Source organism: Ammospiza caudacuta, chromosome 3, assembly GCF_027887145.1.
Source record: "Ammospiza caudacuta isolate bAmmCau1 chromosome 3, bAmmCau1.pri, whole genome shotgun sequence".
NCBI lineage: Eukaryota > Metazoa > Chordata > Aves > Passeriformes > Passerellidae > Ammospiza > Ammospiza caudacuta.
Genome location: NC_080595.1, coordinates 91,234,011 through 91,248,988, shown reverse-complemented (window position 1 = coordinate 91,248,988; position 14,978 = coordinate 91,234,011). Strand labels below are relative to the sequence as shown.

At 39.0% G+C, this 14,978-nt stretch overlaps 1 protein-coding gene across 7 annotated transcripts in view; it reads left to right on the top strand.

Annotated features, from left to right (window-relative positions):
* The window catches only part of GCLC (glutamate-cysteine ligase catalytic subunit), a 36,419-nt gene extending 22,775 nt beyond the window's left edge, over nucleotides 1–13,644 (top strand). For 4 of the 7 annotated variants that reach the window (XM_058801134.1, XM_058801133.1, XM_058801136.1 and 1 more), the window contains 10 exons: nucleotides 1,742–1,816; nucleotides 2,675–2,791; nucleotides 3,622–3,760; nucleotides 4,299–4,411; nucleotides 5,077–5,169; nucleotides 5,887–5,991; nucleotides 8,056–8,137; nucleotides 8,234–8,337; nucleotides 8,430–8,550; nucleotides 12,257–13,644. In XM_058801134.1, the coding sequence (XP_058657117.1) occupies nucleotides 1,742–1,816; nucleotides 2,675–2,791; nucleotides 3,622–3,760; nucleotides 4,299–4,411; nucleotides 5,077–5,169; nucleotides 5,887–5,991; nucleotides 8,056–8,137; nucleotides 8,234–8,337; nucleotides 8,430–8,550; nucleotides 12,257–12,462 (1,155 nt within the window). In that variant the 3' untranslated portion in view covers nucleotides 12,463–13,644. The remainder of the gene's footprint in view (nucleotides 1–1,741; nucleotides 1,817–2,674; nucleotides 2,792–3,621; nucleotides 3,761–4,298; nucleotides 4,412–5,076; nucleotides 5,170–5,886; nucleotides 5,992–8,055; nucleotides 8,138–8,233; nucleotides 8,338–8,429; nucleotides 8,551–12,256) is intronic. The other 3 variants (XM_058801135.1, XM_058801139.1, XM_058801140.1) reach the window with 3 other exon arrangements.
* The last annotated feature ends 1,334 nt before the right edge of the window (nucleotides 13,645–14,978 follow it).

Below are 14,978 nucleotides of genomic sequence, written 5' to 3'. Positions count from 1 at the left end.
GTATTGCCCACCTATTTTTGCAAGGTAGTTTGTAGTATATATACTTCCTTTCCTGTTTGGGGGGTGGTCTTGTTGGTTTGGTTTTTGTTCTATTTTTTTTGTACTGCACACCAAGCTACAACTTGGTTTGATGCATTTCCAGAGTTAAAAATAATGTCCTGATGAGCTTGGGGTGGGATGGCCTGCACTGGCAGAGCATAAGCCCTTCTGGAGAAGACAGCCATGCCCTTTTCCTCCCTAGTGGGACGTTTGCCTAGAAACCGTGTTGAATCTCAGATTTAATGTGGTTTGGAATAAACATAAAAGGAAAAGGGAGGCAAATATCATTGTCTGGGGAACGAGTGTAGGTGTCCTGTGCACCCACCCCCACTCCAAGGCTGGCTCCCTAGTGCTGAATGTCCAAAATTAATGATGAGAAATCATACTTAGCTGCTTTTCTGCAAGATAATACTTAATCTTGTCTTTTAACCACCTGGGTTTTTGTTTGTTTGCTTGGGGGTTTTTTTCTGAAAAAACAAAACAAGCCACTTGGAGGATAGACGCAGAAGGAATATTTTCTCCACAGCACAGCTGTTTTCTAATTTGGGATATTTTAATGAATATTGGATGAAGATTTTAAAAGACAAACACAAACAAATGCCATATTTTCCCTATAGCACCATCATCAACACCCCCCAAAAAATCCATCCAGTGAACTTGGGGGTTTTGGAGGGATTTGTTGGTTGGGTTATTTTTTAGTCTTACTTGAGGTGCAGTTTGGTTTAGTGGCAAGCTGAGAAGAAAATTTGTGTTTTGTGTGTCATTCTAATTACTATACTTGGAAGAGGAAAGCCTGTGTACAACTGGAATTCTTCAGGACAGCAAGCAGAGCTGTTGGTTTAGAGCTGAAGCCTCTTGTATAATGTTATGATAGTACAGGTGTACATTCCCATCTGTTTTCTTCTGATCTGTGAATACATAAACTGCTAAGACAAAGGGAGTTTTGAGACTGGTCACTCTGTGGATTTTTTAAATTCATAAAGTGTTGGTTTACAAAGTCTAGAGAGTAAGGTCTGCTACTAGAAATGTGTCTTTTGTTTGATGTGCTCTGAGTAAATTTCACCAAAATATTACAAAGGAGTTACCTATTCCTACCTGTGGTAGGACTCCCAAAGCATTAATGCCTTCTGCAAATAATATTTCTTTTCTATTTTTTTGCTGGGTTCTAGCCTCTAATACAGAAAAAGCTGGAATTTTTTTTAAATTAAAGTTACAGTAGACACACAGATACTCTTTTTTTCTCCACAGTTTTTCAGGATCAAAGGCATCTTGAAATGTTCTTTAAAACAGGATTAGCATCACATAAAACAAATGTTAAATCTACAATAGAGTCTGACTGTTGTTCTAAGTAGGTTCCTGGCTTACTTCCTGAAGGTGCATTACTCACCCATGTGTATTCTAGATGTTAACTCAGTTTTCTTTGATTCTGGCAAGTGTTTGTATATTCAGCCTCACCATAGAAGCATTATGGTCTGAATGAATATGGAAATGACATGGAAAGAAGCTTGTAATATAAGTGCTACTGATAGGTAGGGCAGAAATGTGTCCAAGACTTAGGGGAAAACCCACACAAAACCAAACAAAAAACCCTAAAATTTTTAGTATATTAATAATTTTATTATATAGTTGATTTTAAATCTAGGAAGACTGTGCTTGTTGTATGATGATAGAAATTTGACAGCAATTGTACATCTTCCAACAGGTAACATTTCAGGCTTGCAGCATTTCTGAAGCAAGGTATCTCTATGATCAGCTAGCTACAATTTGTCCCATTGTGGTGAGTAATGGACATCTGTCAGATGAACTCTTCCTTAATAGCAGAAATCACTATATATTTAAAAAATAATACCCAAATTGCAAGCTCACAAATTGGGTACTCAGGGAGAAGACTAGGTTGCCACATGGGTCGTGTTAACTATTTAATGTGCAAATGACACCACAAAAGAGATAATATCTGTTCCTTCTTGGCCGTTGTGTCTATTTCTTCCCCTCATCTCTCACTCCCACATGCGTGAGACTCTTGTTAAATAGTTTTAGAAATAGATTTGGGCAGATTTCATGAAAGCAAGGCAAGCTTGGTCTTAAAACAATTTTTAATTTTCCAACTGGTGTTGAAAACCCTCTGGTGCTACAGAGGATTTCAGCTTAAGTAATTTAAATTTGTCCCTTTTATAAGCATGTATTTGCTTATAAAGTATTTGTCTGGTCTGAATGATGAGAAGATCCTACCCTGAGTGAGGTATGTTCCAGCTGTGTTACTAAGGTGCCTGACCAAACAAAAATAAACAAAATAAAATAATTGCCAGGTGAACTTCGGAAGTGAGCAAGCAGAATACTTGCTGATTTGTCTCAAAAGTGCTTCTGCCAGTGTCAGTTTTGCATTCCTGAAATGCTGATCTGTAGAGGTGAAACATTTGGAGAGTGTAAGAAGCCACTTTAAGGAATGCTAACCCTTGACCCAGGCGTTTTTTGGAGGCAGCAGTTGAGATATTTCTGGTTATTCAGGCTTTGGCTGGATGTCAAACTGAAATATATATATACTTCAGCTCCTTCTGGATCCCTTTCCAGTGGGGTTGTACTTTGCTTCTGGTTCCTTGGCCTGTCCTTTGTTTTGATGTCAGCTGTTCCATTTTAGATGGCGCTGAGTGCTGCGTCTCCATTCTACAGAGGCTACGTGTCTGACATTGACTGTCGCTGGGGCGTGATCTCTGCCTCTGTGGATGACCGAACGCGCGAGGAGCGGGGGCTGGAGGTACGCCGTGCTCCTCCTAGGCATCTGGGGCTTTGGGGCAAAACAGTTAAATCTTCATTATCACAGTCTGCTTGTGCTCATCAGAATCCCTAGTGAGGAAGTGTGATGGTGTTTGTGGTAAATACAGGAGAGATGGTGTAAACACTCGCCTTGGTTGGTCAAGTTGTGTTAACAAATACATACTTTTAATTAGGTATGGAATCCCAGTCTTCCACAGCTAGCTGAAAAGGGCCCCAAGTGAGGAAACTTGCTAATTTATGCTTGAGCCCAAAAGGCAAAAGTTGCATTAGATTAAATAGTGGGTGCTGCTGAGTAGTATAAACTAGAACTAAATCAAGAGAGCCAGGTATAAGAACTTGTAGAATTTCTCTAAGCAGGAATTTCCATTCAATGCACTTACAAAATTACATAAAATTAATAATTTTTTAAATTTACTTGATATATTTAATTTAATTTTCTTGAACTACCTATTTTAAGAACATCTCTAACAGTGTGCACATAGTGAAACTGTTGATATGTGTTTAATGCTTTCCAGGTGCTTGGGGTAATGGCATATTACATCAGGAAAACATTTCTACATCTAGAGAATTCTAGTAAATGTGTGATTACTGATTTTTTGCTCAGATATATATGTCTGCAAACAAAATAGTCATAATTCCAGAATCACTTTATATTGAGCCTATTTAAGACCCATGCTTTTAATAATTTTAATTGAGGTTGTAGGGTTTTTAAAATAGGATAGTAATTCTCAACTTAAGTGTCATTAGTGAGCAAAACTTAGGTAACATTGTTAACAAGCTGTTAAAATATTGTATTCTTAAATTATATAGCCACTGAAGAACAACCATTATAGAATCAGTAAATCCAGATATGATTCCATAGACAGTTATCTATCTGAATGTGGTGAGAAATACAATGACATTGATTTGACAATAGACAAAGATATCTACGAGCACCTAATAAAGGAAGGTAAGTGTTTGCTTCATTATGAGCAGGTTAAGAATTATGTTTGCAGTATGTGGGGATATTTTGTGGTTTTTGTTGTTGTTTGTTACAAACATTGTGCAGCCCTCAGAGTGATTTCCTGCTCAGGAAGTATCTGTGCAGAGTGGTCTTGAGAGTTTTTTAAAAAGGATTCTTTTGTAACAGAAACTGTCTCTAATGCATCAAACTGAGTTTCTCAAGCTGGAATTAATGGTTTATTTTTATGGAGAAAGCCAAACTGCTTTAGGAAACATGGCACAGAATGCATCAGAAAACAGGAAGAATGGCAGCCACACCAATACTCAGCTGCCATTTCCAAACAAGAGCCTGTTTGGTTCGGGGGTTTTTGCTCTTTTTAATCATTTCCTTCCTTCCTGAAGTCATCACTTTAACAGGATGTGGTGGGCTGAGGTAGCACTTCAGTGTTAGATGCTTTCATTCTTGTTTAAAAAATTGTTAAAAAAATATTTCTAGAGCCTGTTTTGATGTGTATGAATTGTTTGTTTGAATTTTCATTTTGTAGGTATTGACCACCTTTTGGCACAGCATATTGCACACTTGTTCATTCGAGACCCATTGACTTTGTTTGAGGAGAAAATACATCTAGATGATGCAAATGAATCCGACCATTTTGAGGTTATGTCTAATTTAGAGGAATTTAATAAATATATATCTATATAATTGCCTATCTTCGTAATAGTGAATTGGAGGATGGCTGTATTAGCTAAGAATTTTTTCACTTCAGGTAGTTTTTTAGCATATGACTTTGCAGTTATAAGCACATTCATTTATTCATTTTATCTTTTATTTAGAAGGTGATGGCTTATACTTTAAATTAAATAAAATAAGAAGATCCTAAATTATAGCTATGTATATAAATGTAAAGGGGAACTGTCAATTTTTAAGGTTCCTGAAACCTGGTTTGTATTTCATTTATGTAGAAATCTCTCTTTTACAGCTTCATGAGATAATAGCTGTGGTAATATTAGGCCTTTTTAGTTCAGGATGTGTCAGCCCCTCATGAAAAAGTAAAGTCAGGTGCATGCCAGTCCCTTGGTATCTTGTGCATAATACTCAACCAAAACAGCATGAGAAAGTACAACATGTTTGCTCCTAGGTTGGGTAGTTGTACTGTGGGCTTTAGGAAATTACAGCACTTACTTTGGAACCACTTCTCTAATCTGCTGCACTGTTCCACAGAAAACACTAGGACTCTAGTTATCTGCTTTTTTTCTTCAATTATATTATATATAGAATGGTGTGCATCTTGATTGTGACAGATTATTTCATGTGCTTTGCAGAATATTCAGTCTACAAACTGGCAGACAATGAGGTTTAAGCCACCACCTCCAAATTCAGATATTGGATGGAGAGTGGAATTCAGACCTATGGAGGTAAGGAAGACATCAGTATGTACAAGAGCACATTTCCTTTTAAGTGGAAAAGTACCAGGCATTCTGCCATCCAGTATCAAACTCCTATTACTTGTGCTGTGTTTTCTCCCCTTTGATTTGCTGGATGCAAGTGAAGTGGACAGCAGTATTTAATCAGACATGGACTGTGGGAATGTAACTGACAGGAGAATCCGCTGCAGTACATCAACGCATGCTAATGGATTTGGGGTGATGGGGAAAGGAATTAGGCTTGTATTAAAGCAGCAGCAAACAAAGCCCCATTTAGCTTCTAGAGACTGTATTTCTCTAGTACATTTCCTGGTACTGAACAATTCCACTGTCACAGTTTTGTTTTTTTCACAAAGTCCTTTTATTCTATAGTAGTCTGTTTCTAAGCTCTCTGAATTTAATCCTTTTAGAGTGGAAATTTAAATGCTACTATACTTCTGTAATTAGAGAGCCTGAAGGTGCAGGTTATTAGTCTTTTGAAACACAAGTGTGCTTTGCATGGAATTGCAGGGTTGAGTTTGTTGCAGCCTGTGTGTGCTTTGTGCACTGGAAGTCAGTGCTGGTGGTTGTGTGTGGGTCAGCCCTTGGCGAGGGCAGCGTGTGTGAGCACGAGTGCCAGCATGAGCTTCTGAGTCAAACTGTCCTCACTGGCCTTGCATGGGTGTGTTCTCCCCAAAGTAATTGAATCTCTGCTCCTTTCATGTCTAGGTCCAGTTAACAGACTTTGAAAACTCTGCTTATGTTGTGTTTGTGGTATTGCTAACCAGAGTGATTCTGTCATATAAATTGGATTTTCTCATTCCTTTGTCCAAGGTAGGTGTGAAAGATCAGATCTGTTAGAGCTAAATGTAAGGCATCAAGTCTGATTTTTCATCATTTTTTTTATCCCCTAGCTAGGAAATAATACTTGTCCACTTACAGAACAGTCATTTTTGTCTTCCAGTAGTTTTCATCTGTACCAGTACTTTGGATTAATTTAAACTCTACAATATTAAACAAATATTTTACTGCTGTCTCATGGAATTAAACATAGACAAGCGCTGTAGGAATTTCTGTGATGCCTAGCAGTGAACTGCTGCAGCAATGTTGAGAAATAGCATTGTCACAAGGGGGAAAGGGTATGTTTCCTCCATTTTACATGCAGGGGAGAAATATGTGGAACTCAAAAACTTTAGACTTATTAAACATTAATGTTGCCTGTGTCTCATGCTCTTATTCTATGTTTTGTTTATAGGTAGTGGGGAGGGAAAGGGGGAGTTCAGCATGCTTAGTGTTACACAGTATTTGAGTGGAAACAAACACTGCTGATTCTGGTCACAACTGTGGCTTGCCTTTAGACAGACAAGCCATGCAAAATCTACTTTTTTCTTTAATCTTGCCCTCACAATTGCTGAACTGTTTTGTGTGAAACTGTCCTTGCATGTCCTTTTTCTGAGGCACTTGACCAAAAAATGTCTTTTTAGATGGATATTCCTGTGATGTTATAGGTAGCTTTAAAAAAGATCTTGTAGGGCAGAAGGCTTTTGACACTATACTGGAAAATCCTGCATAGCCACAGTATCCTGTGGCTTTTCATAGAGTTTTTTTAATTAAAATGGAGAAAAATATTGAAGTCATAAATTTACAGTAATCATACCATTCATACATGGTATGATTTGGTATAACTTCTAAAAGGAGATGTCAGGGAGTTCAGACTCCATGAATAATGCAGCAGTTTAGCGGTTAGATTGCATAATTACATTGTTATTTGAGTGTCTCAAAAGCACAAAAATTATAAGTACCAGTTAAGAGTGAATAAGAGATCAGGTGCTGAAAGAACCTGAACAGAATTGCAGGGCTGGGGGGCTTAAAATTGCTTAAGCTTGCCAAGCAATTTGGCAGGTAATGCAACACAGAATTGCACAACCATTGGTAAGCCTGCCTCTTTCACATAAAATAATAGGGGGTTATGGGGCTAATCTCACACTAATCTTGGCTGTCTGATTGAATGTGGTTGAACACTCATCAGCTGGGACTGGAGTTCTTTCAAACTTTCAAAACAACCTGTTGTGTAAATAGGTTTCATAATATAAAGTGAATTGAAAACAAAGGTGTGGAAGGTAAGAAGTAAGTGAAGCTTTTGCATAGCCTTTAGTTCAATATCAGACAAAGAATTCAGAGAAATATCCCTTTTTCTGAAGACAATATGGTAAAGCTAATGTCCAAAAGTTGTATGATGTTAATTACCAAAGAACTTGGACAAAATCTTCCATCCAGAAAGACAGAGCAATTTTTATGTCAGAGCAAACGTAGTTTTGGGGACTTTTGAGAAGCCTGAAATTTAGAACTTTTTTGCTGGCAACCTAAGTTTAAATACCTAACATGTTTGGAATGGAATAGATACAATTCTCATACAAACTTACTTGAATGCTGTTTCTGAACATTTGTTTAATACAGTGATAATTCTTCTAAAGACAGTGGGGATTTTGTTAATAAAAGCAGGAAATTATGGCTAGGGAAATTGAAATTTTCTTCTTCCATACTTATTTAAATTGCATCTAAATATGCAAAGAAGTCTGCCAGAAGGGATATAACCTGTTAATTGTAACTGTTCCTATGTTTTCATCCAAACTGAAATTAGCATAACATGTTCTAACACAATACCATTACCTATTCTGCCGGAGACCCAGTTTCATAAAATGTCATCTATTGGTGGGTTTGTTCTGGACACTGAAGAATGAAATAAAACTTAGCTTCACAGCTTGACCTTGTGTGATGAAGTAGTAAGAAATATAGTAGATATTTCAACTTATGAAACACAAATGTGACGTTTTGGTAGAATCCTACTTTTCTAAAGTATCACAGCACAGATCTCTGAAATATTTTTTTTTTTGCCAGGTGGATGAAAACATGAAGGTGGCCCAGAAAAGAGATGCTGTACGACAGGGAATGTTTTACTTCAGAAAAGATATCTGCAAAGGTATCACATCAAGTAATCTGACTAACATTGTTGTGGATGTTTAGCACATGTCTTGCCTTTTTTACCATTTTTTTCCTTTCCCTTTGTCACGTGAAGGTGGAAATGTTGTTTTGGATGGATGTGGCTCTGCACAGAATGGGACAAGCACTGATGCAGAAGAGTACACCTTAATGAGCATTGACACAATTATCAATGGGAAGGTAATAGCCTCTTCTACCTGGAACACTTCCTATTCTACCCTCCCAGAAACCAGACTGAGTGTGTTTTATGCTGATTCTGTTCTCTTACACAGGAAGGAGTCTTTCCAGGTTTGATCCCAATTTTGAATTCCTATCTTGAAAACATGGAAGTGGATGTGGATACAAGATGCAGCATCCTAAACTACCTGAAGCTAATAAAAAAGAGAGCCTCTGGTATGTTTGATATTTTTGGACATTGACTTTCTTGGCATTTTTCTACTTTTAATTGGATAAGACTGATGGGACCTGTGGATGTCTTGTTAGCTGTTAAATCATTAGAGTAAAGGACTCAAGTGTGTTCTCTAGCTTAAATCTTGTCCTGTCTATTTTTGATCTTTAGTGTTTAGTGATCCATTTTAGAACTTAAATTCAGAGTAACTGATAGAGTAACAATTATGGTTTAGAGGGCAGTACGTACCCAGTCCTCGATTTTGGTTTTCAACACCATTTACTGCTGTTTTGCCACTGTATTGTCTGTCCACTTTGTAGTAGTTTAAACATACACTAGTCCACTTTCCCTGTCACTTGAGTGTTGTAAGAGTATTTGAGGCTGGGTCTGTAGCTTGCCTGATATTACTGGTGTGACTCCAAAGCATTCATAAGTGTAAACTCAGGTCTGCTAGACCATGGGACCTAGACTTTAGCTCACTGATAAGAAGGTCCTTCTGTTAGCAGCAGAATTCCTTCAAGGGGGAGCAGAGCAGGCTCTTCCACAGTCATTCTCATGTTGCAATGTTTTTCAAGACAGGTGTATAATGACTGTTTATGTATCTTCATAAAATGCAGCAGTATAATAAGTAAAAGATGCAGGCTAAACTTAATTCAGAACTGTGTGCTTAGCTCAGTCTGTGTCAATTTTTTAACTTTTTTTGTGTAAATCACTTGTATAACTGCATTGATGAAAATTTAACTAGATGGTTAATTTTAGCCTCCTAAGTCAAGAATGTTTTTCTCTTAGGCCTCCCCCCTGCCCCAAGTTTTAAACTAAAGGGCTGCATTCCTCTTTAATTCCTGAAAATTGCTGTAGAAGCTTCTAGGTAAAGACCTTTCCAAAGCTGAGGTGGAAATCAGGATTTTGTCTTATCTGGTAATTCACTACATTAACAGTTCTTCAGAACGGTAACATGTTTTTAAACATTCCCTTGTCTGTTGTTTGGGGTTTTTTCCTTCAGAAAAATGGTCTTGAGAAAATAAGGAATCCATAACTATAGCAGGCCTTTTCCCTAAGGCCAAGTGACCAGCTGCAGGTGTTCCCCACCAAAGAAAAGCTTTGCTGCCTGGTGCAGAGTTGCAGTCATTGCAAAAGTCAGCTCCTAAAAGCTGTGAGTGTGAGGTAGATAAGAGTACAGGGTTTATAGTTCAGGTCTTACAAACTGAAATTACTTTTAAATGAAGCTTCTTAAGAACTAGAATTCACAGAATAAAAAAGCATTAGGTATTGTATTACTGTGCCGCAGTATTTCTCAGCTGTGAGCTTTGGATTATTCCAGTTTACTCTTGATCTTAAATCAAATGTTCCTTATCCACAGCCTGTTTCGTATGAGTCACATCCACAAAGAGTGGCCATTTTTCAGATTTCTCAAATGGTGAGAAAGCACACAGCACTCATGAATTAAGATCACTGACACCTTAGCTGCTGTGGCTGTAACCTTGCCTTGGCATAATTCATTTGAGCCTCAGTCACCTCCTCTCCTGCAGCACAGCAGGTCTTACCCTCCTGGCCTCTGTATAGCTGGTGTGTGACTGCCACCACTCAGTGAGACTACAGATTGCTAGGCAGGCAGCAGCTCTGACCACCACCAGTTATTCATGCAAGCAGTACTGAGTTAGCAGCATCGAGTGGTCCTTGTCCTGGTGTGCTCTCCTGGCTGCCTGCAGTGCAGTAATCACAGAGCTTGATGAGCCTTCACAGATGTGCTTTCCATGATCTTTGCCTTACCTTTCTTGAAGCAGTTACACTTTTGCTCCCCCTAAAGTCATATAACAAGAAATTACACAGTTCTGTGGTATGCTTTTTGAAAAAATTAATTCTCTAGTTTTTCTCATTTAAATGCTCTTCACAGTTATTCCATGATACACCTTCTAGTTCCTGTGTTGTAGGATCATGTTTATCTTCTCACTTGTCATCAGCATTCATAATTGTGTGGACCTCTCCAGTATATTGTTGCTCCTGAACGTACAACTCCCCTTTGCCCCTCCTTGCTGGGAAGTGTCTCACACCTTTTGGCAGTCAGTGGTGCCATACTGTACTGGCACAGTGTGGCACTCCTGAGGGCTGCAGGCTGTGCTCCCAGTGCGGGTGTGCAGGGTACGGCGGGGCCGGGATGGGGAGTGCCGGGCTGCCTGGCCACTAGGGGTCCGTGTTGCTGTGCTGGACCCTGCTCCTGCGGCGCTGCGCCTGCACGGCTTGCACTGCAAACCTGTCTGTTCTGAGCTGCACTGCAAACCTGTCTGTTCCTGAGCTGCACTCTGCCTTGCACTGCAAACCTGTCTCTTCCTGAGCTGCACTGCAAACCTGTCTCTTCCTGAGCTGCACTGCAAACCTGTCTGTTCCTGAGCTGCACTCCTGCTTGCACTGCAAAGCTGTCTCTTCCTGAGCTTCACTCTACGCAGCTCCTGCCTCCACTGACTTTCTTGCAGGCTCCCTGCTTCTCTTTGGTGTCAGAAAGTTTGCATGTTGAGTTTTAGTGCCTTCAATAAATAAAGCCTCTTGAGTAATTTTTTTCCCGCCCTCTTATGTAGAAGTGTAAACTCTGGCCCCATTCCTTGAAAACATTACTTCTGGTTTTTGGAAGCACATTTTGATTTCTAGTAACCTTTTTCATTCTGCTTTTCTTTCCGGTACTTTCTGCAGTTTTTCTGATTTGTCTTCATGTACATCTGTTCAAAACCACTGATAGGATATTTTTAGTGTTGGATTCTTTTTACTTTTTACTTGTGTGTTCCTTCATGCTTTCGCTAACTTGATTCCTCTTGCTTTATTATAATATTCTTAAACCAAAGACTTCTGTAGTGGAAGCCATTGACTCTTCCCACTCTCACAGTGAAGCTGATGTTCTGGTAGCTAGCCATGAAAGTTTTTTTAGGCTCTTTGAGCATCCCATCAGCCCATCTTAATGTCTTAAAACATTCAGAATTACCTTAAACTTGTATTAGTTAAGGTTTGGTTGAATGTGCTGCATTCAGGAGCAAGATTCAGCAGCCTGGACGCCGGTGTCCAGCCAGCCCCCAGCTGAAGCTTCATGGGGCTGCCAGTCTCCTGCAAGTGGTGTGTGTCGTTCAGTGACCTTTTACAGAGGTGCTGGGGACCCTTAGGTACCTGCTGACCAACCCAAGAACTGTGGAGTGAAGCAGAGGCACTGTGTACAAACCAGAAGTTGGTATAATTGGGAACCAACCTGTTTTTTGCTAGAGTAGTTGCCAGAGGAAGAATAATAACCCAGGGTTGACTGACCAAAACTAGCAGGTCAGTTGGATGGATCAACTACAAACTTATTCTATATAAATGTAGTAGTGCAGAGATGTCTGTTGTTCATCTCTGCCAGATTCTCTGTTAAATTAAATGTTTAAGACCTTTTGCTGTACAGTCTGTTGGTAGCACCTGTTCTAGTTCAGGTTCTGCTTCTCTCTGCATTGTGTCATTGGAATATCTGAAAGCTGGAAAACTGCACCAGATAAGTGTCTTTTAGACCATCAGGGAAAAGTCAAGCTTAATTGTGCCTGCCATTTAGCCATATTTGAAAACCAAAAAGTATAGGAATGTGTTTCTCATGAAAGCATGGGCTACTCAGTAATTGTGTATATAGTGCACAGAACTCTAGGCGTTCTACTGCTAAATTAGATGTATAAAGTGTGAAATTTAATTTGCTCTTGTCCACAGGAGAGTTAATGACAGTGGCTCGATGGATGAGGGAATTCATCGCGCAGCATCCAGACTACAAGCAAGACAGTGTGATAACTGATGAAATTAATTACAGCCTTATGTGGAAATGCAACCAAATTGCTCAAGGCCAGGCAGAGTGTCCTGAACTACTGGGGGTAGGATTTAATAAGAAACAAAGTGGAAATAAAACTGACTCTTTGTAATGAATGAATTAATGCTTCTTAAATAATAAAAAGATTAAGCCTTTTAGCAAAGCACTAGCAAAGATACTGTGAATCTGGTACAGTTTCATGGTGTGAAGACCAAAACAGGGATACTGCACTATAAAATGGGCCAATCTGCCTAAATATTCATTTAAGGCATCCTAAAATAGGCATATTCTTATTGTTAAGGTTTATACAATATACATGTAAATAGTAAAATATTTTTATGATTAACATCAATGTATTTTAATAACATTGTAACTAAGGTTATTGTGAATTAGCTTGTAACTTTTTTATGCTTAATATAGAAAGAAAAATTGTCATGAACAGCTTTGTAAATGTAATGGTACTTGTATATTATATGCATTCCAGTTACTGAATGTTTACTGTAATTTTTTTAACCTGGAATGTGCTAAGTAATTTACCTTATTGTGTAAGAAAAAAAATCCTTCTGGATCTACCTGAATCGCAGATGCTTCTTCCTTCCATTGGGTTTTGAAAGTGTGTAAGAACAGACAAATATACGTGCATCCGAGCTGTTAATCTTACAGTAGTTTCTCAGTTGCCACAAGACCTTCATCCATTTGTAAACTGTAAAACTCAGAGGAGTAGATCTGTCTTTATTCAAATAATGCAAGTCAGCTTGCCTGCAGATGCAGTTATTTTCTTCCCCTCTGAAATAAGCTGCATGCTGTCTCAGTTCAGAAAATCTGCCTGATGATTTCACAAAAAAGTAATAACGGGAGATGTGTGGAAAGGGAGGAGGAAATGAGAGCTGGACATACAGCCCTCCTCACAGAGGAACCAGAGACACCTGCTCTGGACTCCAGCCTGCTTAACTGCTCTTCTCCCACACTGCTGCTGCTGCTCCCATAGTCAGCAATGAGTGCAGCACAAAACCAAACTTCTGTCCATTCTTCCTGAAGGTTGACTTTCTCATTTTGTCATTTTGTTAATTATAAATATTTTTGTCAGCACGTTTATTTTCTCTAAGGTAATTCATGTAGGTGGCTGGGATTACCTACATAGCTGTAGTTATGGACAATTTAATCCCCTCTAGAAAACAGTTGAAAGAGAAATTTTGGAATGCACTAATCCTTTGAATTGGAAGCTGGTGCTGGGAGTGACTGTAATCTATTTCAATTCAGCCATTGTATCTGTAAATAAAGCAAAGTTACGGGGCCTTTTTGATTTAGCTTCTTAACTGATTTCTAAAAGTGAATTGCATTAGGGGTAGAAGATGCAAAGCTTGTGGAAGCATATTAAAATCCCTAAGATCTAATGATTTTTTTAAAAGAACTAATGGAGAAACTGCAGTGAGAGGTACACCAAGAAGCTTTTATGTACTGAATTACACTTCATTCTGTGTTCACAGGTGTGCTTTAGAGAATAAAAAGAATACTTTTTCTCTGCAGTGGTGAATTTGTTTTAATTAAGATGTAGGCATATGCTAATTTAGTTTCTGTAACAAGGAAATAAAAATAAAATTTGCAGTATTTGTTGATCACTTGCATGACTTGAACCCACATTTTTAGATTCAAAAAGGAGGAGTTGCATACCTGGCAGGTACAAACCAGACTTACTTTGTTCACAGTGGAGCTGCTCAGGACTCAGACAAATGGTCTGACACTCCTACAGCAAAGAAGTCCTTGCTATTGTTAAAACTGTAGCATCTGTCTGATTACACAATATGAGCCACTATGCTTGGAAAACCCTTAAAAATAGTTGGAATGCTTTTCTGCTGGTACTGCTTCAATACATGTCCTTATTCCCTTTCAGTTGACATTAAAGCATCCCTCTGGCCAACTATGTGTCCTGTAAGATAGAGAACATTTTGTCATGATGCCTAAAAAGTTGTGGCTGGAAATTTCCCTCCTGATTTCTTGTGTGCATGTTTCCAGAAGGGATGGGTGAGATCAAACACAGAGCTGCTTCTGTTTTTTGAGTCATGCATGTTTGCAGTCAGAGTTACCTTAAACTTGTAGAAGTTAAGGTTTGCTTGCATGTCTAAGTATTGTACACTCACTAGATGAAGAGTTCATGTATGTGATCCAGCCTGTTCTTTCTAGTGTGCTGAAGGCTGTCAGCGCAAACCAGAGTTGCTGCAGGGACAGGGGGCAAGCTTTGCCACTGTCTTTGAATACAACTTAGAGGTGGCTCTGTTCTATCTGTGCCCACTCTGAGATGGAGAAGCAAACCCTACTCCAAGCCTCAAGCCCTGGCTGGCCTTTTGCAGAGAGCATGAGAAGCTTCTTTGGGCTATGCATACAGGACTTTTGGTTCTGCAGTCATGAAATGCTATAGTGGAAATAATGACCTTTCCATCAGTCATGTGAGCAAAGGGAGGGGAAGAAGTATCAGCACTTGAGGTGAATTGTGATTGATTCCTTGCCCAAAGACTGACTATGCATCAGTCATGGCACTTTCAGTGATCGTTGTGTTGGTCTCAGTTCAGCCCCAGTAGCACCCTTCATGCCTACACTCCATTTTCAGCTAGGAGCTTCCATTGTGATCTT